Here is a 26,142-nt window from a genome sequence, read left to right on the forward strand (position 1 = left end):
TTTAATTACACACTACAACGAATAGTATTTAAAAATAGAGGGTGCTATCAAAGCAAGTAAGTGGGAACCCAATTGAGTCTGGCCTGTCAGGGAAATTACAGTGAAGTAGAAGAGCAGAAGCACTGGTAGCTGATAGGTTGAGGAAGGACGTTTCTGTGAGAGGGGACAGCCCATGGAAAAGCCACCATGTACAAAGGTGCCAGATGAGACCCAAGAGAGGCAGCAGCCCCAAAGTCCTGTTGATGTGTCCTTGGTAATATTTTTGGTTGTGTCCCCATCCGCTCACTTCCTCCTTGATCTCTTTAGGACTTGGTTCCCTATAGCCCCAATAGCTATGAATTTCCTTCTGGATACTATGTATCTCTTTCTTCAGCCCTCTTTGCCATGTCCACATGGACACCTTTCACTTCTATCCCTCTTGCATTTTCAGAAAAAATCTCACATGTAGTCATTAAGTCTGGGGCAGTGCACAGCTCTGACAGGTGTCCCTGCTTTCCAGCTTTGACTTCCCAGGACACTGCATATTGGAGAGAAACAATTTATTATTGGTTCGCCATCTCCACCTCCTTCAGAAAACCCTCCCAGTCGTTCTGAACCATGCACACTTCTCTCTTTGATCTACAAAACTTACTGTACGCACCTTCCTTGTGGCACTCAATTACACTGAATTGAGCATTTGCTCAACACATACTTAGTGATTTCCTACTGAGTGAAATGTAATTAACTGACATAAGATCAGGTCCCTGCTCACACAGAAGTGAATAGAAAGGAAAGTGGCTGAGGGAGAAATTACCTAACATCTCTGAGTCTCAATTTTCTCTTGGGAATAAAAGTGTGACTTCCTTTTATAAATACAAATATGTATAGAAAACACTATCAGAGATTATTTCTGAATGGCAGGATTGTGGATGATTATTGTTTTCATACTACATTTATGATTTTGTTTTTATTGGACATATTTTCCCATGAGAAAAAGCACTAAAAACGCTTCCTTTGGGTTAAAAATAAGGACTCCATTTCATTTTGTTGTGATCACTAGTGAGGTAAGTTGTGTGCATGGTCAGGGATAGTCACTTCATCCAAAGTAGAGTCTATGGGCTCTGAGCAGAAAATCTCAGAGACATGGAGATGACACTGGACCACTGCCAGACCTCTTGGAATGCCTGCCTTGGACATCAAAGTCTTTCTCTCCCTCACACCAGCTTCTTTCCAGGGCAGAGATATGGTGGAGGGTGTCTCCTAGCTTCCCTGCCCCAAAGGAACCACTCCTAAATCCCAGGGTTAGCCCATCATAGTGAGGCTAGGGGTAAGAGGTTACAATCGGCACTCTCCCCATAACAAGGTCAGCATATAGGCAAAAGCAGTTTCTTTTCCCAACTGATAAAGGAGCAGAAGGAGGAGGTGAGAGGGAAAGAGCAACAATTCTGGAGAGATAAAATAATAGGATTCTGCTACAAAATACAAAATGTCTTGCCAGATGTATGCCCCATTGTAGATGCTCAAAAAATGATGGTGACTATGATCACAAAGATTAAGATCTAGGTGCTGGGCTAAATAAGAATAGGTGAGTGTGACTTAGGTGGCGTCTGCAAATACTGGCTGAATGTGGGGGCACAGGGGAAGGAAGGCAGAAGGTGAATTCTTGAATGTGGAAGACTGGGGAGTTGAAGAGTAAGATTTCAGCAAGGAAAGATGAGGAGAGGGACCAGGGTGACCCTGCTGTGCCAGGGAGATGGGGCAGGTGCTAGAGTACATGGCTTCTAGAAGCTGCAAGACAGAGAAAGAGCCCTAAGCAAAGGTCAGAACAGGAAGTTTGATTTAATATTATTCTCATACCATTTAGGGGTCTCAATATTGCCTAACAAAAACAATGAATGTCCTACGGGAGAGGATATTGCCGTATATTTCTTCTGCATCCACTTTATTTTTTTGTTTTGTTTTTTTTTTATTTATGATAGTCACAGAGAGAGAGAGAGAGGCAGAGACACAGGCAGAGGGAGAAGCAGGCTCCATGCACTGGGAGCCCAACGTGGGATTCGATCCCGGGTCTCCAGGATCGCGCCCTGGGCCAAAGGCAGGCGCCAAACCGCTGCGCCACCCAGGGATCCCTGCATCCACTTTAGTTGCTAAATAAATATCTAACCAAATGGAATTGCCAGTGACTTCTTGGTAGTTTACGCAGGACACATCACTCGACAGGTGACAGAGCTTTGCCTCTCAGGGCCCCTCTTTCCTTCGTTCCTCTACACCCACACAGCAGACAGACCAACTGTCGTGGTGACTTGAGTCTATGAATCTGGGGGAAGCCACTTTCACCAACGCCTTGGGTCGGTTGAGAAACTTTCTAAACCTGAGTCCTGAGGCAAAGATGTGGGAGAGTTATTTAAAAAACATTTCGACCATCTCATCTATGTATATAGTTTTAACACCAACAAAACCATGAAATCTGGCAATTACTCCTTAAAAAAAAAATCAAGTTGTAAGCCAGTGTGAGGAGGGAATGCTTTCCTTCTCCACATGGGGAGGGAAACAAATTAGTGCTAGGTGCTGGACTCTCTCTGTGCCCTTTTACTAGCTACTTCTTGCAGAAGCTCACACAGTATGACCCAGGAACTCACTGATGAATTAGGTAGAACAAACTGGGTATGCTCAGCTCCAGGCCTTTGTTGCTCAGTGGGGAAGAGAAATGTCCTTTATCAGGGGTCCCCGAGGACCCCCCCAACACACACACACACACACACACACACACACACACACACCCAGCAGATAGAGATTCTCTGAAGGTTATCTGGCCACAGGCAAAGCACTTGATTCTTTAGTTTAAGAACAGCAGATGTGAGTGGGCAGAGGGTTGTGAGCAGCATAGACAGAAAGAGGGTAACTCACCAGTCCATTCAGAACATCATCAAAAAATGTTGCTTCTTGCTGTCAGCAGTCTCCACAGCTACTCTCAAACAGGCAACATTTGGGAACTGGAAGTTCCTAGACAGCACATAATCCTTCTAAGGGAGGAGGTAAACAGCCACCACTAAGTTAAATACTACTTTCTTTTTTTTTTTTTTTAAGATTTAATTTATTTATTCATGAGAGACACACACACAGAGACATAGGCAGAGGGAGAAACCAGCTCCCTCCGGGGAGCCTAAGGCAGAACTCGATCCCAGGACCCCAGGATCACGACCTGAGCCAAAGTCATATGTTCAACCATGGAGCCACCCAGGTGCCCCAAGCACTACTTTCTGAAGGCATGCCTTCCAGAGGAATCCATAACGTTCATCACACAAGAGTTCAGGTGGGGAAAGAAAAACAATCAGTACTCTCAGGGAGTATGAAAATGATGTAAAAACTATTAAATACCCCAGTTGGAGTGAAATCTAAGAGGTGAGGATATAATCTCTCTTATGGAGAAAAAAATAGAATAAATTGCTTTGATGTACACTTAAGCCCATCAGGAAATGGGGTCAGTTTCCCACGAAGAACAGATAGGAGCCTTTCAAGGAAATCTAGGATTTCAGGCAGCAGGATCTGATTTTACCGTAGGGTGTTTAACCTTCACAGAGCATAAGAAAGTCATGTCCATGGCAAATATTAACATAATTGTAATCTAAAAGTTCCAAGTGCTAGGAAGGTCTGCCCCAGAGATGCTTATATTATAATACTGATTATATTATAAAATAAAGGCCCACAAAATGCCAAGGTTCATCAGTTTTGCCCCATCACATCCTGGGAAAAGCTCAAAGGAGGAAGTGCTCTCTTGCTGGCTTCCATTTAATTCTTAGGACTAAGTGAGAGCGCACTTGGAACGTGACCCAGGTACTATACAAGCACTTCCCATAGTCCCACCCCCAAACCTTTCAAGCACCATGAACACCATTATGCCTCCCATTTTACAGGTGAGGAAAGCGAGTCTCAGAGAGGTCAAGCAATTTACTGGCAGGGAAGCAGTGAATCCAGTTTCACACCAAGACCTTCTGATACCAAACAAAGCCCTTTCACCAATGGCTCTTCCCCCTGCTGAAATCACCAACCACTTAGGACACTCTGTCTTTAAGTAACTTCTCCCAGTCTAATAGCAAGTGAATTTTCATGGGTTACAGGAATCCTAGCTCCAGGTCCTATCTACAGATGCCTTACAACCATTTCTGGGGAAAAAAATAGCTGATTTAAGGAGAATCAGGAAAATTTGTTTGCTGGTAAAAGTACAGTGGAAATAGACATGTATTAGTCTCTTAGAGTCATGAATTCCAAACATAGGTAGTCTTTTAAAGCAGAAAGCACTATGGGCCTAAAGTCAAAGAGGCTGGGTTTCCAGCAGATTCCACCAGCAACAGTGACCTTAGGTGAGCTGCCAACTTCCCATGCCTAATATTAAAAGGAAGAGAGAAAGAGAAAGAAAAAAAAATCCTGTTTTATTGGATTATTTGGAAAATTAATGATAACATTATACATGAAATAATTTTGTAAGCTGAAAAACCCTATACAAATGGAGGATTTAATTATAATCATTTTAACTCAGCTATTTGGCTGGGATCTTACAGAGAATGTGAATCATCAGATTAAAAAAAAAAAAAAAAAAAGAAAACCACTGAGCTGCGGTATGGCATAATGCTTAAGGACAAAGCCCCGGACTCAGAATAACTAGGTTCAAATTCTGGTTCTGGTAAGCTTAACTTGCTGTGTGATCTAGAGCAGGTTACTTACCCTCTCTGTACCTCAGTTTTCTTATCTGGAAAATGGGGATAATAATTCATGCCTACCTCATAGTGTTCCCTGAAGACTGAGGGAGTTAAAATACCTAAAGTACTTGAAAAGGTTCTTGGCATACAGGATGCTTGATGTGTTAATCATTACAACACTATTATGATTTTCATCAAGGAGGCAAAATGTGGACAGAGATTTAGTAGCCTGTACCACAGAACAAAAAAACTCTTGCAGCAGACATGCTATTCCTTTCACAAGGAGCCTGGAAAAGGACTGCATTTTTAACTCTCTGGGATCATCTTCTGGAGAGAAAGGTAAATCCTCATGCTCCCAGTGAATCCATGCTCCCCCAGCCACCCTCCTTCATATGCAGAAAAACATAACAGGCACCACTCAAGGTCCTCCTTTTTCTCCATTACTCTCCCATCTCATAAAAACGAGCCTTATTCCAGGGTGAAGGCCCAGTTTAAGAAGCCAGGACAGCCAGGGCAAGTCCATGGAGAGACAAGAGCAGCTACAGAATGTCTAGCTCCCCTCCTCCTGTGCCCATCTTAATCCTCCCCACCCTTCAAGGTTCCCATCATATCCCACTTCCTCCTGAAAGACCTCTCCTTCTTCAGCATTCTGCATCTATAATTGCCAACTCTGTACTCACTGGGTGTATAATTATTTCACAAGTGCCTATTTTATTGCCCCTAAAAGGTAAACTCCCCAAGGGCTAGTCATAGTGCTCCTAGATTCTCCACAGTGCTTAGCACGGTGCTAGAGCCACCATATATGTGCCATAAATAATTTGGATAGAGGTTTAATCCACTGGAAGGAGCCCAGATTCTATGTGAACTGGTCAGATGCCAGCTAGTTCTGAGCCTCTACTCCTCCTCCGCAAGCCCAGGGCAAATGCTGCTACAGATCACAGCATTCTCTCCCAGGGATCCTGGAAGAAACCTCAGATTCCTTCTCAACACTGTACCGCAGGCAGCCAATACCAATTGACAGGAAAAATGAACCCATTTTGCCATCTCTGCTCCCTAGGCACTTCCTTAACAAAGTCTCCATTTCAAGAGGACTTAACCACTATTGTCATAACTATTACACTCCGTGGAACAGAGCTGTTGGTTTGTCTGCTTCTACTAGACCAGTGGCTTTCAAACTTTTGAGCATGAGCCTGATAAAACCCAAATCAGCAAAAGCAGAACTGAAGCTAAAGCTTCCTAAAACAGTACTCATTTCGTTAATGTAACGTACTCTGAAATGTCCTATTATATTCTATCTAAAAATGCTGGTCCTGACTGCTGCACTGTGGGATGGAGAGATAGATCAACAGGGACCTAAATATATATAATGTCAGCTCCATAGAGGTAATGTTAGCAGTGATAGCTGATATAACTCTGAAATCTCAGCCTTTACTACCCTAAAAGCTTATTTCTTCCTCACATAAAACCTAAACAAGTGTGGACTGGCATGTGGCTTCCACAGTGCAGTGATAAAGGGAGATTCCAGGCTGTTCCGGGCTGTATGTATCTTGCAGTATCCTCAACACGTGATTTCTACACTACCATGTTCAGAATCCTAGCAATCCTGCCTGAGAAGTTTTTTAAGGGCCAAGCTGTTAAGTGTCACTTGTAAGTGACATTCATTGTTTCTAATCTCATTCCATTGGCTAATATTTAGTCACCTGGCCTCACTTAACTCCAAAGAACTGGGAAATGTAGTCTAACCAAGATACCAAGAAGAGATGGAAACAGATTTTCTGATCAGCTAGCAATCTCTGCCATAGATCTGCCATTTGAAAAACACTCCAGGCAAGGACCTCGCCTTATTCACCCTTATATCTCTAGTGAGTAGCAAAATATTTGGCTCACAGTAAGTGCATAGAAAATGTATGATCAGGGCGCCTGGATGGCTCAGTTGGTTAAGTATCTGCTTTTGGCTCAGGTCAGGATCCTGGGACGGGGATCCAGAGTCACGATGGAGGCCAGGAGGAGGCCCAGGCAGCTGGCTCCTGCTCAGCAGGGAGTCTGCTTCTTCCTCTCCCTCTGCCTGCCCCCCTCGTGTGCTCTCTCTCAAATAAATAAATAAAATCATTTTTTAAAAAATGTATGATCAGTGAAAGAATGGGAAACATGATAGATCCTAGCCAGAGCTCCAGGAGTGTTATACTTCATGATTAGGCATCATGATTCTCTCCAAATACACACCTGTGCAAATTCCCTTCCCCACCCAAAGCAGAGCTGAGCCCCAAAATCTGGATTAGGGCAGGTGGGAAAGATTCCATAGAAATTGTCTTAGTGTTGTCCTTTCCATTTAGGAACTACACAGCCACCACTCTTCCAATCACATGCCTGTTGAGATGGAACACAGTGGAAAAATTAAGAGCACAGGCTTTTGAGGCAGATAAGTCATGGTGGGGCCTTTCTCTGGCTACTTAATTACAGCAGAACTCTCACTGAGCACTCACTACGTACAAGACAAGGTGCTAAGCATTTTCCACGTTGGCACATGGAGATACGTGTCTGTTCATCCCATCTCCCCAATTATACTTCAAGATAGTGGAAATAATACACACTTGAGTCAAAATACCGATTTCCAACATCTAGGTTCAAATGCCACATCCCAACTTAATAGTTTGTGTGAGGTTCAGGTTCACCAAGATACTGCCTGGGACTCAATTTCCATATCAGTAAAATGGGGTCAGAGGTCCAATCACAAAGGGCTGCTGGACATAAAAACCTGCTATCTATAAAGAACTATGCCTGGCACCTAACAGTTTCTTCAAAAAGTGAGAATTTCCCTCCTCCATCTCTCCTGAAGGGCGAGGGTAATGTTTGATTCCTGGGCACCAACACTGTATTTGCACAAAATAAACATATAATAATAAGTGTGAGATGAAACACTTTGAATGACAACTTTACTGTTAAAAGACAAAAATAAAAAAGACAAACCCTGTCTTGGTCTTTGGAAGTTCTTTTTATCTCCTCTCCCCCTTCCCACACTTCATTACTCTTCTCTCTTTGGGTAATGTGAACTTTTTTTTTTTTTTTGTACTCAGAAATTTTAAATGGCTAACAGAGCACCTCAGGATTCTTTCCTCCAGCCATTATCCTTCTCTTTTAAGTTGTGCTCAGCAAGATTATTTGGATATTGGAGCTAAAAACGGTCAGATTACAAGTGGAGGTCCCTGAAATGTAACATTCCCCATTGCAGGATTCTGGAATTACACCAAGCACCAGGGAGGGGCTGCTCTTCCCCAAAGAGCTCACTGTTCTGAAAAAAAGCCTTTGTTTTAAGGCTTGCAAAACCGCACTGTGGAATCTCCCATCTGGGTCCCCAGCACTGGCCTGGGTACTGCTCAGTTCGGGAGTGTCTACAAGCACCCTGTAAAATAAAATACTCAAGTGTCTTAAAATATTATAAAAATTGCTGCTCTCTCAGTCTTGGTTCCTATCTTAGAGCATAATGATCATTGCTTAGAAGCCAAATTTTGTGATTTCTCCAGCAAACCTCTGATAATGACAGTAAGCTAACACACTGTGTGCTTACTAGGTCCATGGCACTGTTAGGTGTTTTCTGCTCATTGTCCCCTTTAATTCCCACAAAAACCTAGTAAGTCAAACAGTACTATTATCCTCATTTTTCAGAGAGAAACTGAGACTCAGAAGTTCAAGGAATTTTGCCCAAGTTCACACAGCCAGCAAGCAGCAACGCCCTAGTTCAAACCCTAGTCAGTCAGGATCCAAATCCCATTCCATTTCTGTTCCTCCACAATACCTCTTTAAATGGCTATAAAGGAAGGTCCTTTCTGCATAGCAATACTAGAGAAAATAAACAGCTTGAACTGGTTGATCTTTTAAGGTCCCTTCCCCCCCTTAAAAAATCTATGATTCTGTGGAGAGAAGGGGGGAAAAAAGGAAATGTAAGGGGCCAAACATTATGAGGCTTGGCTTATCAGTATTTAATAACAGCTTTTGGATCAAAACCTTACGGAACCTTATTTATGGACAGACAGTTACTGTTAAGCAGAGCCTTTTTATACAACCTTTTCATCTGAGGATGTTGTAGCCTTCTACTGCCTTTCTATTAGTGAGAGATGGGGTGTGAAATTTGCTGGCCCTGCCAAGATTATCCCATTAAATTATCTGCCCTCTTCCAGTGTAATTCACTCAGGGGCAACAGTTTGAGACTCGGGCCGGTGGATGTTCATGCCTGGGCGCTCTGAGGGGGAAGCGTGAAGGAAAAAGTTCAGGTGGTGGGAGCATCCCAATGACATAACATCAATCCACGTTTCACTGCCTTACCAAAATAAAGTGGATGCCACAATTATCCCATTCCTAAACAAACTGAAAACCCCAACCGAGCTTACTGCAACAAAGAGAGAGCCTTTTTACTGCTGTTTATTTTTATTTTGTATTCGTTAGCTTTTTAGATATTCCTGGCATGCAAGTCAGGCTCCGTGTAACAAGCAGCTGCATTTAGTTAAGGATTTCGAAGAGTTTTCCCCACCCTCCCCACCCCCTGCCATCCCCTCCCCCTCAACTCCAGAGAACCTTCTCAGACTCCTAGAAGACTATTCCTTTCTCTTCAGGGCGTCTCCAGAACAGTTTCTCCTGGCACACCTCGGGGGAATTGGGAAGGCCAGGTTGAGGCCCTGTTGTTAGAGAAGGCCTCAGAGATTTGAGTGTTTCCTAGCTGGGGCTGGATTTGCCAGTCTGGTCTACATAGGGACCTGGAAACTGGCAAGCCAGCTCTCCCGCTCAAGAGTACTCTCATAAATCACTCTGCTCAGCCTACAACCCCAGTTGTACACCAAGATGCAAATACAAAGGCACTTCATCAAAATGCATCTCATCACTGGTTGGAAAGAACTGCCAGACACACTCCCCAAACCGCATCAAAGTTGCAGTTCAGTACAACAGTGTAATTCCTCCTGTCAGAGGTGCAGACCACCAAAGGCCCCTTGAAACCCAGAGTTGCAGCAAGACTGGCTCAGAGAACTCCAGCACAGAAAGAAAAATTGAAATTGGCTGTCTCTGATCATTTCTTGTAACCCCTAGATATAGCTAAGAAAACATCCCATTGCTCTTGGAAAACATGGGGAAATGGCACCTTTGGCCCAGACATAGTGTAAATTTTTAAGACTTAAACCAGGAGAGACTGTGTAAGGCAGCAGGGAAGAGCATGAACTCTTACAGGGTTTGGAAGCCCAGCAATCCATGTCACCTTAAGAAAGTAACTTCTCTGTGTCTACATTAAAATGAGCTAATTATGCCATCCCCCTCGTAGATCTGTGGGGAGGATTCAGTGAACTAATATTTGCAAACTGCTCAGAATGGTCACTGGCCCATTGTAAGGATTACCCAAGTGTTTGTTAAATCAATTGTATAAACAGGCATTTCAGAATGCTTGGATTCAGGGAAATACATACTTAGTTGAGGCCAAAGGACTTGGCACCATTCTTTAGCTTCTCCTAAGCCCAGTAACAACTGGCCTGGAGGTGGTGGGGGGGTGGGGGAGGGAGGGACTGGAAAGTGAGGAGAGGTAGAGGCTCCAGGAATTGTGCAGATCTAGGCTCAGGCCCAGGACCCACCACCAGCCCTCAAGCCCCAGCAACCTACCCCGGAAGGCAACTTACTGCCCCAGGCATCAAACCCTCCAAATCAATGGTTTCTATCTTTTGGGGATTGCTGTTTTTTCAGGACATCAGATTATAGTTAGAAATATACAACCACAAAAATGCAGAGAAATTTTTGTATATTATTTCGGGGGGGTTGCATATCCTTGGTTTCAGGTACCCCAACTTAAGACCCTCTCAGCTGGCTGCTTTTCTCTAGTACTTGACATACATGGTTTCATTTTAAATCTCTTTTAACACTCTGGTAAGGTTCAGAAAAATGGAGCGACCATCCCAGCGCATGGCAGAGAAAAGATTCAAACTCATGTCTGTTAAACTCCAATGCTCATAACCATTAAGCTCTACGGTTAACTTTACTATACTCCAGTCATACTAAAAGTTGGAGCAAGAGAGGGAAAAAGTCCTTGAAAGTATGTCACGTTACGTTTTTACTAAGAAAAGCAAATATTACACCACAGTTTTACATGCAACCAAGAAAGTTATTCTCCATTCATTCAACAAAAATGTATGGACCACTTACTGTATAGATGTGTACACATATGTCATTTATATGTAGACATACGTTTACATTAATACACATATAGGCTACAAAGCATTCCTTTCTACATAGGATACTGTATAAAATTTTCAAAAATATTCAAAATGGGCTATGTGGTCTCCAGCAAACCACAGCCAAAATAGATACTAATGGATGCGAGTGACACACCACTTATAAACTTTAAAGTCTAATTTGAGGGCTGTGCTCACCAGGCAGGAGATGGAGAAAGGAAAATGCAGACCAAGTTTGAGTTTTTTAAAAAGACTCCTAAGTAAATATCAGAAAGATAATCCCAGCATCCGAGTAGCAAAACAGTCTACCAGGTATGCTGAATCAATATTGAGGATTAAATATTTCCAACACTGTGCCAGAGGCAGCTAGACCAAACCCTTTGTCTATTGAGCCTCTGTGTGGCTCCCCTAGGGAGGATTTTTAGGCATCTCCAATAAAGTTGGGGCTGGCTAACTTGGCTTTCAGTGTTTTCACCAGGAAAGCTGACAGTCTTATTACCCTCAAGAGACTCCTATTCTAAAAGTAGACAGGACAGACACCTATTAAAATGGCATTGGAAGGTTTATGAAATGACAGCAAACACAGTAGCAGGCCACCTTCCTCTGAGTCTAAGAGGCAAACCACACAATCTACAGGATTCTGAGAAAGGCCCAGGTGGGTTCCTAAGGCCCTGACTCTGGGTACACAGTATTAATGGCTTCTGCTTCCCAGAAAGGTTTAGTGCTAGATTGGTAGGAGGTAGATGAGGAGATCAACACTGCATAGGCCAGAAAAAGTAAATGTAAAGGTTTGCTTCTCTTGGCCAACAAAATAATTTTTTTAAAAAATGGGACAAATTACTGAGCATTTTTTAAAATAAGTAACTGAAATCTATCTCCCCCTTTAGCTGATATCTTGAGCCACTGGTTGGGTTAAGAATTCTGAATCAGACAAGAAACTAAATCGGAGTTCCAATGGAAAACTTGCCCCCAGAGAAAAGATCAAGGATTCAGAAAAATGGAAAGGGATTTATAAGATGACAAGTAAGACAATAATAACAGATTTGACCTCACTATTGACTTGTTTGGAATAGGCAATACTCTTTTTTTCTCTCTCTCCTTTAATTTCAAAAGCCTGTAGACAGTTAAACAAGACAGAATTTGCCTGACTGCTGATAACAAAATTGTCTTACACTCAGCAAAATCATTGCACGGACATTCATTTAAAGGCAGGTGACCGAAGAAAGGTTCGCTCCTCCCCACTCTCACCCTCATGATCCAAAAGCAGCCACTGTTGAAAGGCTGCGCAGAAGTAAAAGAAGCCGAGAGAGGAAATAATCAAATTCATCAAGGACTCAAGCTAGGAGTCCTCCCCCGATTATCTTCACTTCAATTTGCCGGGCAACCTGACTTAAGAAGGATGTTTCTTCCATGGTTTAGTCAGTATAGCCCAGTTTTTACTTTTCACCCAGGTGTTGTGGCTTGGGGCCAGATGTTTGGCATCTCCGAAGGAAGCAAACATCCACGAGATCAAGCTGTTTACATTTCATTAGTATTTTTCATCAGGAAGGTGCACTCCCTGCTGATGTACATCTTAATCACAATTAGGAGCTGTATTTACCCTGAGGAATCTCCAGATTACCAGGACCTCACCACGGGATCAATCTTAGAATATCTCTCAGAAAATGTGGTTCTCACTTCCCCAAACCCAACTCTAAGAAATCAACATTCGCTGGCAACTTCCTTCCAGAGTGCGTCCCTACAACGAAAACCACCAGCCAGATCTTAAAAACTAACTCTGTTAACCACAGTCTACGCAGCGAATAGATCTTTTCCCCTCAACTGCTAAATAGCCCAAAGTCTTTTCTTTTCCAAAGCACAGCACTAACTTCAAAAAAAAAAAAAAAATGAAAGATGCATGATAAAAGAGCAGGGACCTATTAATCTGCACCGGTTTGGGCAGGGAGGGCTGAACCCAGGGACTCCAGCACCCCCCTCAAGGGATGCATGTTAAAAGTGAGGCCCCAGACCCCGGAGACTTTAATCAACTTTCCCCCTCCAACCTCCAAAGAATGAATCGGTTGTCTCCGCAGGCGCAGCCGGGCTCTTCCCTCTCATTGTGTACCGGCTTAGACGCAGCAAGGATCCGAGCTTCCCGCAGCGAACTGAGACGCTCGGGCTTTCGGTGGAGTCTTTCTCTAACTGTTGCAATTGTCTTTGGAGATTACCAAAATCAAGTATGCATTAGATGGCTCCCCCCCGCCCGCCCCCGGCTTGTGTGTAACACACGCGCACACACACACACACGCACACGCACGTGCACGCTCAGAGCACTCGGAGCTGCAGGCCGCCTCTGACAGCACATTTTGCACAAAGTGGCGGCGACGGGGGCAGCGCGCACGTTGGGGCCTCCGGCGTGAGCCTCCAGAGGCAGGAGGGCCGGGGGCGGTGGATCCGGGAGGCCGCCGGGGCCTCGGGAGGCCGGGGCTTTTGTTCGGGTCGGTGCGCGGCCAGCCTGGGCTCTCGCACGCACCGCCGAGGGCACCAACTGGCTCCCGGACCGCGCCTCCCGGGACGGCGGCCCCGCGGACGGGTCAGGGCGCTGGCGGGGTCCGCGAGACGCAGCGGGACCGACGGCACGGGAGGGCCCCCCCACCCCCACCCGCGCCCGCGCCCGCCCCGCGGGGCCCTCCACGCCTCCTGTCAGCGCTGACAACTGCGGCGGGGCGCCGAGGAGGGCGCCGAGGAGGGCGCCCCCGGGCAGACGGGCGCCCGCGGTGGCGCTGGCGAGCCCCCCGACGGCTCCGGGCCCGGGGCGGGCGGACGCGCTCCTACCTTGGGCAGCGGCCCCGCGCGCAGCCAGCAGCAGCAGCAGCAGCGCGGCCGGCAGCAGCGCCAGGAGCGGCGGGGGCGCCCCGCGGCGGCGCGGCCGGTGCATTCCTCCTCTCGCGGCGGCGGCGGCGGCGGCGGCGGCGGCGGCTCCCAGGCCGCGCGCAGAACATCCACGGGCTCCGCCCGGGGTCCCGGCCTCCTCGTTCCGGCCGCTGTCCCCGCAGGATGCCGGGGGACTCTGCAAAGTTCTTTGTCCCCCTAACCTGCTCCCTCGCTCCGCGCGGGTCGCTCCCCGGCCCTGCGGCCGGTCAGTCCCGGCTGTCGGGGTCGCGCTGGCCGAGGGCGGGTCCCCCCGGCCCGGCCCGGCCCGGCCTCTCGGAAGAGCGCGCCCTCCGCCCGGGGGCTGCCGTCCCGGGGCTCCCTCGGCGGCGGCGGCGGCGGCGGCGGCGGCTCCTCCCGCTCGGCGCGCTCGCTCTCTGGCTCTCAGCCTCCCTCAACTTGTCACTTTGCACCAACTCTCCAGCCCCGCGCCCGAGCCCGACCAATGGCAGGCGCGAGCCCAGGCCGGCGACCCAGCGCCCTCTGCTGCCGTCTCTCGACACCCGCACCCTCCCTGACTTCCAGAACGTGCCCCGCAACCCACGCCCCTCCCCCCACCGCGCCTCAAACCCCGCGGGCGAACCTGGGGGGCCCTCTGACCGGGAGGGAAGTCGAGGCTCAGGGAGACTTGCCCCGACTCGCAAACCAGGCTGATGGCTCCACCGGGAGACCCCGGTTCTAGCCGTCCCGGCTCTGCCCCTGGGAGCTGTGGGCCTCTGGATAACAGGACGTTTATTGATATCACACGGTTTCCCTTTTGATTTCCTCTTTGACCCAAGGGACTTACGTTTTCCCATTTTGTCTTTAATTTCTAGTTTCGTTGTATTGAAATCGATGTCGTCTGTACCGCCTCCGAGGATTTCTCTGTGATCAGTTTTTGTCAATGTCCTGTGGCCGCTTGAAAGAAGGAGTTTTTCTATCTTCAGAAGGTGGAGATAGGTGACTATCTCAATTTTATCTTCTTTACATTTAGGCCTTCTGTATCTTTGCATATCGTTTTGTCCAGCTGTTCTACTATGGACCTAGGGGGTCATTAAAGTCTCCTACTAACAGTATGTTTTGTCTGTGTCTCTTGCTTAAGTGTTGTGAATTTTGTGATACATAAAAAGTCAAGACAGGGGATCCCTGGGAGGCTCAGCGGTTTAGCGCCGCCTTCAGCCCAGGGCCTGATACTGGAGACCTAGGATCGAGTCCCGCATCGGGCTCCCTGCGTGTGGCCTGCTTCTCCCTCTGCCTGTGTCTCTGCCTTTCTCTCTCTCTCTCTCTCTCTCTCTCTCTCTCTCTCTCTCTCTCTAATAAAAAAAATAAAATCTTAAAAAAAAAAAAAAAACCTCAGGACAGTTTGACTTTCCCCGTGGAGAGACCCCTTGATCATATACAGTGGTAAGTACCTGCACTGCTGCAGCCCTACCTGAGGCTCTGTGGATGCTAGAGCAATAGAGACAGCAGTCGGTGTTGCCTTAGAGGGACACCAAAAACCAAGTCTATGATAATCACTTATTGAATACTTCCTATTGGCCTGGTGCTTTGTGTACATTTGTTCATGAACCTTCCACTGACATTTTTTTAAGTCATTATAAATTTTTCTGCCTCTGTGCACTTTTACATAGATTACCCACATATTACAGTTGTAGAAATTGAAATGCAAAAAGAGAGTACCTGACTTGCCACCAGTCACATAGACAACGGTGGCCAAGCTAAGACTCAGTGTTTATACCATGACGAGGCTAGAAGTTCTTGGCCAGGACCTGGCATATGCCAAGCACTCAGTTAGTGGCAGTGGTCATCATTGCTGCAGCAATCACCTCTAAGAACCCAGCTTTAGGATTTCATAATGAGCAGTCACCATATGGAGGGCAAGGACCCTGTAGCCCAAAGTATGTCCAGCAGGTCATAGACTCTAGACTCGCAGCCCTCTGCCTTCAGGCAGGTGAATGACTAACCCATGTGGGACAAACAGTCACTTATTCATCTCCAAGACTTCAGGGCAAGAGTGCCCCCAGCTGCCTCTGTAGCTTTCCTCCTTTCTACCACTCTGACCTGAGGTCAAGGAATGATAGACAGAGAGGCCTTGGGTCAACCAGTTCATTGCCCAAATAGGTTTGTCCTCCAAGTTTCTCTGCCTGAGACCCATTCAATCCTGTCTCAATTATTTGGTCACTTGCCTGAGGAACTTACTGCACAAGGTTCCCTTGTTAGGAAACTGTCTTTGATGGTCAGTCTCGATACACTATGGCCCGGAATCAGAGGAAACTCGGTGACACTGCACTTTGCTGAGCAGTCTCCCTGGTCTACAGTACAACACATAGTTTCCAGACAAGGAGCCTTTCCTGTCCACCCACCCTGCCCCCAGCCCCAGCCCCAGCCCCACCCCCACCCCATAACTGCTGGTCCCAGGTATCTTAGGTAACAGAAGGCTGCCAGTGCTGAGTATACAGAACTTAATGGCACTTTTATCAGTACTTAAACCTTCCAGGAACTTAATCACAGAATCATAGACGTGAGGAATGTGACAGCTGGAACGGGCCTTGGAAATTAACTAGCATACCCCCTTCAACATTTTATAAAAGAAAAACGTGGGACTCAGGGAAGTGGAACTTCCTTGCCCAAGGTCACACAGCTGGTCAGAGCCAAAACTGGAACCTTACCTCAACTGGTCCAGACCTGGGTAAATACTCCTTTGGGCATCCCAGATCTCTTGAAGTTTAGGTCTAACACACTAGTTCTCAACGAACGGGTTAGAAAAGCCTCTTCCTGTTTTATTTTGTTTTGTTTTTAAAGGACAAAGGAAATATTTATGCAAGTTACTAAATGCCAGTGCTTAGGATCAGGCTGCGGAGGCTCATGCTCCAGGTTTCCTGATCTCTGCTGAGTGTGGACAAATATCTTAGTTCTCTGGGCTTTGGTCTTTCATCTGTAAAATAGTGATGATGATAATAATAGTACCTATTCCATATTGTGAACTTTAAATGAGTTAATTTATGAAAAGCGCTCTTATGAGTATCTCACACAGACTGGGCACTTGATAAATGTTAGATGTTATTATATTGTTATTTACATACAAGAGCTTATGGTTACTTAGACCATCAAAATTCCTATGAAGTCAGTCTTGTCTCTCTCTTTTACGAACAAAGAAACTAAAATGAAAAGAGGTTAAGAAACTTGCCCAAAGTCACAAGAATTAAGGCAAAACGGTAGGACTCAAGCCTGAATCACATCTCTCTCTGCACAATACTTAAGTGGTAGGATGTTCCAAAAGCTATAGGCAACCCATAAGGAACCTATGGGTCCTGTGGGTCTTCTATGGCCCTGCCTTCTCCCTTAACCAACCCAGTGGTGGATGCAAATGGATTAGAGTCCAAGAGGAGCCACTCTAGAGGGTCCTGGCTCAGACTCCTAAGGTACTTCCTGAGGCTCTTGCTGCTTACGGAGGCAGTCACCTACCTAGGCCTCTCCCACTAGCACACACATGGCTCTGTTTATCACCATGGACACTTAGAAGGTATAGCCAGGGTAAGTCATGGTGGGAAGGTTGAGAAAGAACAGGGAAGTGACAAGTCACTGAGGGCAGGTGCCAAGAGGGGTGTAAAAGAAACTACCTAACATTTGAAAAAGTTGTTGGAGAGGGAGATTCATCTGGGGCATTTGCTTGATTTACCCAACAAAAACAGCCATCAATTATTCTTGGAGAAACTGAGTAGCATGGTGACTACAATTAAAGACTCAAGAGCCAGATTACAGGGATTCAAATCCTGATTTTGCTCTTAGTAGCTGTGAGAACTGGAGTCTAGTATGTCAGATTCCTCATCTGTAAAAAGGCATAATAGTCATACCTGCTATCTACTTTTGTTCCAAAGATTACATTAGTTAATACTTTTATTTTTTATTTTATTTTACTTTTTAAAGATTGTATTTATTCATGAGAGACACAGTGAGTGAGAGAGAGAGGCAGAAACACAGGCAGAGAGAGAAGCAGGCTCCATGCAGGGAGCCTGACGTGGGACTTGATCCCAGGTCTCCAGGATCACACCCTGGGCCAAAGGCAGCGCTAAACCACTGGGCCACCGGGGCTGCCCTAGTTAATACTTTAAACATTTTTTTTAATTAGCTAGTACTTGTAAAGGGTCTATCACACAGTAAGCAGCCAATATTTATTAGCTATTATTATTAATGACTAAGAACATGGATCTAGCATTAGACAGACTTGGTCAGATGATCTGAATAAGTTATTTTACTTCTTTATGTTATAATACGCTCATGTGAAAAAAGAGATAATAATTGAACCAAAATATAAAATCATTTTAAGTATAAAATAATATATATTGTACCTTGACTATAAAGTTCCCAACACAGTGTTTGGCATGGCACCTACTCAATAAATCGTTGCTTATTATTCTTTTTTTCTTCAAACCTCTACATTATGGGGTACAAGAAGGATATAAATTTGGTGATCATACAGCGTGGATTTCTAATACAACCTTGATTTGATATGTTTTGTTCCATTTGTACAGTGGGTAAAAAAAGATGATAAAAAGACAAACTGGCTTTCTTGCTGTATAGTCCATGTGCCCTTCTTGTCCATGCTATATCTCTGTGCTGCCATGTGTGTGCGTGTGTAACATCTCCCCAATCTAGTATCATCATCAGAAATTCATGAACAGTAGGGGATTTTTAGTAAAACCAATACCAAAATGGGATAGCCTATACAACTTCTGAAAGAAAAGATAGGAGAAAATCTTAGTTATCTTGGGTTTGATAAATATTTCTTTAAAGAAGAGACAAAAGCCATGAACCACAAAACAAAAATATTGAAAACTTTGACTTCTTCAAAGTTAAAAACTTTTGCTTTTCAACAGACATCGTTATGAAAATAAAAAGTAAGTCATTGGGGTAAAATATTTGCAAAATATATGTCCAAGTAGAGACTTGCATCTGCATATACGAAAAAGCTCTTACCATTCTATGATAAAAAGACAAAAATCTTAAATTTTAAATGAGCAAAATATTTGAACAAACACCACTAAAGTAGAAATACAGATGGCAAAGAAATACAAAGAAATACATGAAAAGATTTTCAACATCGTTATTAATCAAGGAAATGTAAACTAAAACCATAATGAAAGATTATTACATACTTACTAGTGTAACTAAAGTTAAAAAGATGAACCATATCAAGTATTGGCAAGGATGTGGAGAAACTAGACTTTCATACATTGCTGATGGAAATGTAAAATAGTACAATCACCTTGGAAAATAGTTGTATAGTTAAAACCTACACTTGTATCTACCACATGAGCCAACTATTCCACTTCTAGGTATTTATCCAAGACAAATCAATACATATGTCCATACAGACTTTCACATGGAGCAAGTCAAGGAAAATGAGTTTTAATGAACAAAGAACATGAATAAAGGGCATTGGATAGTCTTAGAGGCTTTTAAAAAAGTAATTAGATATACTTTTCTTCTCTGTACCTGTTTCTATTGGACAACAGGTACAGTTGCACCAAAACCAGGTCACTCTGGCTCCCAGACAAGATTAGATGAGCACTGACAAATCTTTCCTTCTCTTTTTGGAAGACCTTATTCAGAGGACTCTCAATTAATACATCAGTTACAGCCCAATTGTCATCCAAATCCTCTGGGCTCTGGATTATGTCTGCTGGATTGGACACCCGCCCATTACCTGAGACCTGCTCTAGTCCCAGTGGGAAGGTTTAATTCCAGGTATCCCCATCTCTAGTCTGCTCAAGACTACAGCAGCAAACATGTCTGTTCTCAGCCCCATCATGAACTAGACTCAGACAACTCATCTTCCATCTTTTAATGTATTCGACTAGCACATATTTATAATGGTTATATTTTCCAGACTTGATTCCTAATTCAGGGACTTATACAATCCTGTGCTCTAATACAATGATCATATTTTAAATTTCAAATGTGTTTTTTATCAAAATATTTAGAATGGAACATAGAGGTCATCAAGAACAGTCTTTATTCCAGGCAATTAACAGAGCCTCCTCAGGTAGAAGTAATAAAACTCCATCTTAAAATGTTGCTTTGGATATCATTTCAGTCCTAAAAAAAAATACCAGACTTATTTTCACATAGCATAGATCTGAGAAAATACTACAGAAAAGCATTTATTTATTTATTTTTAAGTAAGCTCTATGCCCAACGTGGAGCTTAAACTCATGATCCTGAGAATCACATGCTCTACCAACTGAGCCAGCCAGGCAGCCCCACGAAAGCATTTTAAACTTAGTAAAACTGAACCAATATACTAGCGAAGCACCCTAACTAGTCCTAGTCTATGCAATTAATGAAAGTTTAAATTAATAGATGCTAATAAGTAGTCCCTGAATTAATTAATCCAAGTCATGTCAATATGAATTATATAGTCAAGTGAGTAAAAACAATTTACTGATGATTGAGAGAGTTGCAATGATATCCAAACTTTGTCATGGATATTATATGCCCTAAGCAAGTCATTTGACCTCTTTCAACCTCAATTTTCTCATCTATAAAATAACAACTGGACCAAATAGTTCCCCACCCCCAAAAAAATTTCATATGAAAATTTAAAACAGCTTGATTTGTAATGGCCAAAAATTGGAAACAGTCCAAGTGTCTACCAACAGGTAAATGGATAAACTTCAATGTGCTCATACAATGAAATACTATTTATCAATAAAAAGGAATGTTATTAAAATATAAAATATAAAAATTATGCTGAGTAAAAGAAGAAAGATTTTTATATAGAATATATACTACATGATTTCATTTTTTTAAAGATTTTACTTATTTATTCATGAGAAACACAGAGAGAGAGAGAGAGAGGCAGAGACACAGGCAGAGGGAGAAGCAGGCTCCATGCAGGGAGCCCAATGTGGGACTCGATCCCGGGTCCCCAGGATCAGGCTCTTGGCTGAAGGTGATGCTAAACCGCTAAGCCACCAGGGCTGCCCTACATGATTTCATTTCTATAAAATTCTAGGAAGTGCAAACTAATCTACAGTGACAAAAAAGCGTATAACAGAGAAATGAAAGGATGGATGACAGACAGGCATAAGGACATGGCATGAAAGTGATGGTTAGATTTATTATCTTGATATGGCGATGTTTTCACAGGTGTATAGATACATTAAAACTCATCGTAGTGGGGTGCCTGAGTGGCTCAGTTGGTTGAGCGTCCAACTCTTGATTTCTCTCAGGTCATGAACTCAGAGTCCTAAGATTGATCCCCACATTAGCTGCAGTGCTGGGCTAGAATCTGCTTAAGATTCTCTCTCTCTCTCTTTCTCCCCAGCTCACATACTTAGAACCCTTAATAACTGACATGCTCATCAAATCACACATTTTAAATATAGTTAGTTTAATGTATGTGAATTCTACTTCAATAAAGTGATACATGCTGACAGCCAAAGAACACCCTTGAGGAAAGGTTCGAAACATAAAAGAAGTAAACATAAACAAGAAAAAAGCAACTTGGAAGCAATAGACTCTTTAGGTAGAAGAAAACTTACTCATACAGACACACACACACACACCATCATTCATACATGAAAGATAAGTGAAGATATTGCTTTTATGAAATAAGAAGAGCATCAGGTGGTTGAGAGGGGACTAAGAGGCAATGAACAATAGTCTTGGAAATTAAAAATAATTATGGCTGAAATGAAAAGAAATGGCCTTGGAGAAATGCTTTAAAAACTCTGAAGGAAAATTATTTTCTACTTAGAATTCTATACTCAGCTAAACTATCATTTAGAGTGAGAAAAGAATATTCAGGACATGCAAAGCCTCAGAAGTATCTCCCATGTACTCTGCGTTAGTTTTCTATGGTCTCTGTAATAAATTACTCCAAACTTGGTAGTTTAAAATAATACACATTTTAAAAAAGATTTTATTTATTTATTCATGAAAGACACAGAGAGAAAGAGGCAGAGACACAAGCACAGGGAGAAGCAGGCTCCATGCAGGGAGCCTGACGTGGGACTCGACCCCAGGTCTCCAGGATCAGGCCCTGGGCTGAAGGCGGCGCTAAACCAGGCTGCCCCAATAATACACCTTTATTCTCTTAGTTTGGTAGGGAAGAAACCCAAAATCAGTTTTACTGGGCTAAAGTCAAGGTGTTGGCAAGGCTGATTCTTTCTGGAGACTCTAGGGGAGAATATGTTTTTTCCAGCTTCTAGAGTCCATGCTTTGCATTCCTTGATTCGTGGCCCCTTCCTCCATTTTCCAAGCCAGTGGTATAGCATTTTTCAAATCTCACTGTGCCTCCACATTCACATCTCCTCTCTTATAACAAGTCTTGTGACTACATAGGACATATTTGGATAATCCAGGATAATATCACAAAATCCTTAATTTACTCAATCTATAAAGTCCCTTTTGCTATGTTCTGGGGATTAGGACACAAAGATCTTCAGGGAGCCATTACTCAGCCTGCCACACACTCTCTCTAAGGTCATGATCAGAGGATATATGCCCATATTCAGGAAATAAAGAAAAAAGAATACATTAAATCTAGGAAAGAGAGAGAAGAAAGGTATTTTCAGGATGACAATGTAGGCATGTTCCAGGAGGAAAACTGAATAACTGATTAGAGGAAATTATCCAAGAGTGAAAGAAGTCTTAAGACTCTGAGAGAAAAAGCATCATCTAATAGACTCTTAGGTAAATTTAGGCCTCAGAGAAAGTTTTGCTTTTGAGGAAATTTTGGGATGAATTGGTATAAACATATATAAAACTAAATAAACAAAAATATAAACAATTATTTTTCCATGGAATACAAAATGTGTGCAAAAAGGAAAAATAAATATAATAGGCTGCATGGCTTAACTGTAGCTAGCATTTGCATAGGCATAATATTGCAAACAATGAATCTAGCCAAAATTATAATAGATTATGATGGAAGAGTAAGAGGATGGGAAATGTTGGTAATGGTGCTGGTGGTGGTGATTGTGAGAGGGAGCCCATATTTCATAGTGGACAGTCAATAGATAATGACTAAAACTGAAAAAACAAGTTGTAGCTATATGTTATTTAAGATCATGAAGATAAACATGAAAAGAAAGAATTGAAATCAAGAAGTAGGTATGGAAAAGGGGATGGACGTCAGTGATGGCCCTCATCTGCAGGCCAGAATAAGAGTTGCTGTTATAAGACTGGGAACTGTTGACAGTAATAGAGATGATAATATCCCCAAATAAAGACCAGATAGAAGTGCTTTATTATTTTTTTTTTACAGACTAACCTTTTTTTTTAAAAGATTTTATTTATTTATTCATGAGAGACAGACAGAGAGAGAGAGAGAGGCAGAGACATAGGCAGAGGGAGAAGAAGCCTTCCTACAAGGAGCCCGATGCAGGACTGAATCCCAAGACCCCAAGATCATGCCCTGAGCCAAAGGTAGATGCTCAACCACTGATACACCCAGGTACCCCCAGGTAGAAGTGCTGAATGTAGACACAACACTGACATGATTATTGTGATGAACAGTGAAGTTGAAGGGGCAGTCAGAGAAGCCTGGCTCACAGAATTATGGAGATGTTTATAGAACACAGAATCCCTAGAAACAAGATACATGGGCAGCCTACCAAGGGCATTGCTAAACCATCCAAACAAAAAAAAATCAAGGATGGATGATTAGGAGGCAGAGGCAGCTCCCCCAGTAAAAATTCATGATACTTTACCCAGGTTCTAGGCCAGGACCAGTTTTCTGACCAGAAGTCAATTGACTAAATAAGAGGTCAGATTCTCAGGAAGAAGGTCCCTACAACACTACAGCAACTATATAAAAGAAAGAGCTCTTCTGTAGGACCAAGTGGGGTGCAAATGGCCCTGCTGCTTGGGTCCATGTGACCAGTAGACCATATGTTATTGGAGGATGTCTATGGCAGGAAAAGATGTTTTATGGAGTTAATGGAAACCTTCAGTAGGAGGATCACTGTATAGACCTTAAGGGTTCTGTGTGGCCATGCCATGTGCAATAAAAAGTTACTTTCAAAAAACAGCATCTTTTCCTGATGATTAGGGCCAATTATTCCTGCAAGGATTTTAATTCCTTTACTTTTCTAATGGGCTCTTGGCATGAGGAACCCAAAGTAACTAGAAAGCAGCTTAAACTTTAATAGGACTCTTTTTTTTTTTAAGATTTTTATTTATTTATTTGAGAGAGAAAGAGCATGAATGGCAGGGGGTGGGGGAGAGGTTGTGCAGCTGAGGGAGAGGGAGAAGCAGACTCCCCACTGAGCAGGGAGTTCAACACAGGGCTCAGTCCCAGGACCTCAGGATCATGACCAGGACCACAAAATCATGACCTGAGCCAAAGGCAGACATTTAACTGAATTAGACACCCAGGTGCCCCTAAATGGACTCTTATTATGAGCCTAGTAGAAGAGTTTTTTCTATGGAGGCAAAGTCCAAGGTTATGAGGAGAGGAAGCACAAATTTCCTATTTGCTGAAATATGAAATGTGAAATATTTGTGAAATATGAAAGCACAGATTGAAAACAAAAACAAAAAAAAGATACACCACACCAACAGTAACTTTTATTTATTTTTATTTTTATTTTTATTTTTTTCCCAACAGTAACTTTTAAAACACTGGTATGGCTTTCCTATTATCAGAAAAATAGTCTTCAAAACAAAGAGTATCATTATAGAAAAATAGGGTCATTTCATAATGACAAAAGAGCCAGTTCATCAAAAACACATAGAAATCTTAAATTTTTGGATGTTTATATGTATATGTTCCTAAATGTGTATGTCCTAATGATAGAGTTTAAAAGCATATGGGAAGCAACAATTGACAAAAGTAGAGGGAGAAAAGAAAATGAACAATCATAGTTGGACACTTGAACACTTCTCTCTTAGTAACTGATACAAAAAGAAAATAAAGAATTAGTGAAAATATAAAAATTTGAACACTATCAACCAGCTTGATTTAGTAGGTATTTATGGAACACTATATCCAACAACTGAAGAATACACATTCTTTTTTTTTATTATTATTGGAGTTCAATTTGCCAACATATAGCATAACACCCAGTGCTCATCCTATCAAGTGCCCCCCTCAGTGCCCGTCACACAGTCATCCCCCACCCCCGTCCACCTCCCTTTCCACCACCCCTTGTTCGTTTCTCAGAGTTAGGAGTCTCTCATGTTCTGATTCCCTTTCTTTAAGCACCTACAGACCATTCATCAAGAAACACCCATATGCTGAGCAATAAAATAAGTCTGAATATATCAAAATACTGAAGCCATAGAGTATATGCTCTATGAGTCAAGTAAGTTAGAAATTAATATTAAAATATATGTGGAAATCCATGGAAATCCGAGAATTAACATTTTTAATAACCTTGGGATCAAAGAACAATTGAACTAAAATACATTGACTAAATGACAAGGAAAGCTCAGTTCATTAAAACTTGGGGAATTCAGGGGTGCCTGGGTGGCTCATTTGGTTAAGTGTCTGCCTTCAGCTCAGGTCATGATCCTGGGGTCCTGGGATGGAGCCATGCTTCCTGCTCCACAGGAACCTTGCTTCTTCTCCTCCCGCTTGGCACTCCCCATGCTTGTGCTCTCTCTCCCTTTCTGTCAAATAAATAAATAAAATCTTTTTTTTAAAAAATGGGGGAATTCAGCTGAAAGAGGAAGTTCATATATAAAGAGGAAGTTTATAACTTCATATATTTATATTAGAAAACAGGTAGATCTATAATCATGATCTAAGCTTACACATTAGGAAGCTAGAAAAGAAAGCAAAATAAGCTCAAAGTAAGCAGAAAAAGATAATAAGTATAAAAAAAATTCAGTGGGGACGACTGGGTAGCTCAGCGGTTGAGCGCCTGCCTTTGGCTGAGGGCATGATCCTAGGGTCCAGGATCGGGACCCACATCCGGCTCCTTGAGGAAAGAGGGCAGCCCTGGGGGCTCAGTGGTTTAGCGCCGCCTTTGGCCCAGGGTGTGATCCTGGAGACCCGGGATCGAGTCCCACCACTTGGGGCTCCCTGCATGGAGCCTGCTTCTCCCTCTGCCTGTGTCTCTGCCTCTCTCTCTCTCTCTGTGTGTCTCTCAAAAATAAATAAATAAATAAATAAATAAATAAATACATACATACATAAATAAATAAATAAAATCTTTTTAAAAAATGAGGAAAGATGGGATGCCTGACTGGCTCAGTCCATAAAATGTGGGACTCTCGATATTAGGGTTGCAAGTTCATGCCCGACATTAGATGTAGAGATTGCTTGAAAATAAAATTTTAAAAAATAAGCAAGAGAAAAGAATCCACAAATAACCAACATCAAGATCAGATCCTACATACATTAAAGGATAAGGCTATCA

At 43.2% G+C, this 26,142-nt stretch overlaps 1 protein-coding gene across 6 annotated transcripts in view; it reads right to left on the bottom strand.

Annotated features, from left to right (window-relative positions):
- Positions 1 to 26,142, bottom strand: part of ROR1 (receptor tyrosine kinase like orphan receptor 1) — a 475,328-nt gene that overhangs the window by 387,797 nt on the left and 61,389 nt on the right. The window contains exon 1 of one of the 6 annotated variants that reach the window (XM_038537283.1): positions 12,922 to 13,051. The exons of the other annotated variants lie outside the window; for them this stretch is intronic. Coding sequence (XP_038393211.1) covers positions 12,922 to 12,976 — 55 coding nt within the window. The 5' untranslated portion in view covers positions 12,977 to 13,051. Of the gene's footprint in view, positions 1 to 12,921; positions 13,052 to 26,142 lie in introns of those variants that run through there. 6 annotated transcript variants of the gene reach the window in all.

Source organism: Canis lupus, chromosome 5 (assembly GCF_011100685.1).
Source record: "Canis lupus familiaris isolate Mischka breed German Shepherd chromosome 5, alternate assembly UU_Cfam_GSD_1.0, whole genome shotgun sequence".
Taxonomy (NCBI): Eukaryota; Metazoa; Chordata; class Mammalia; order Carnivora; family Canidae; genus Canis; species Canis lupus.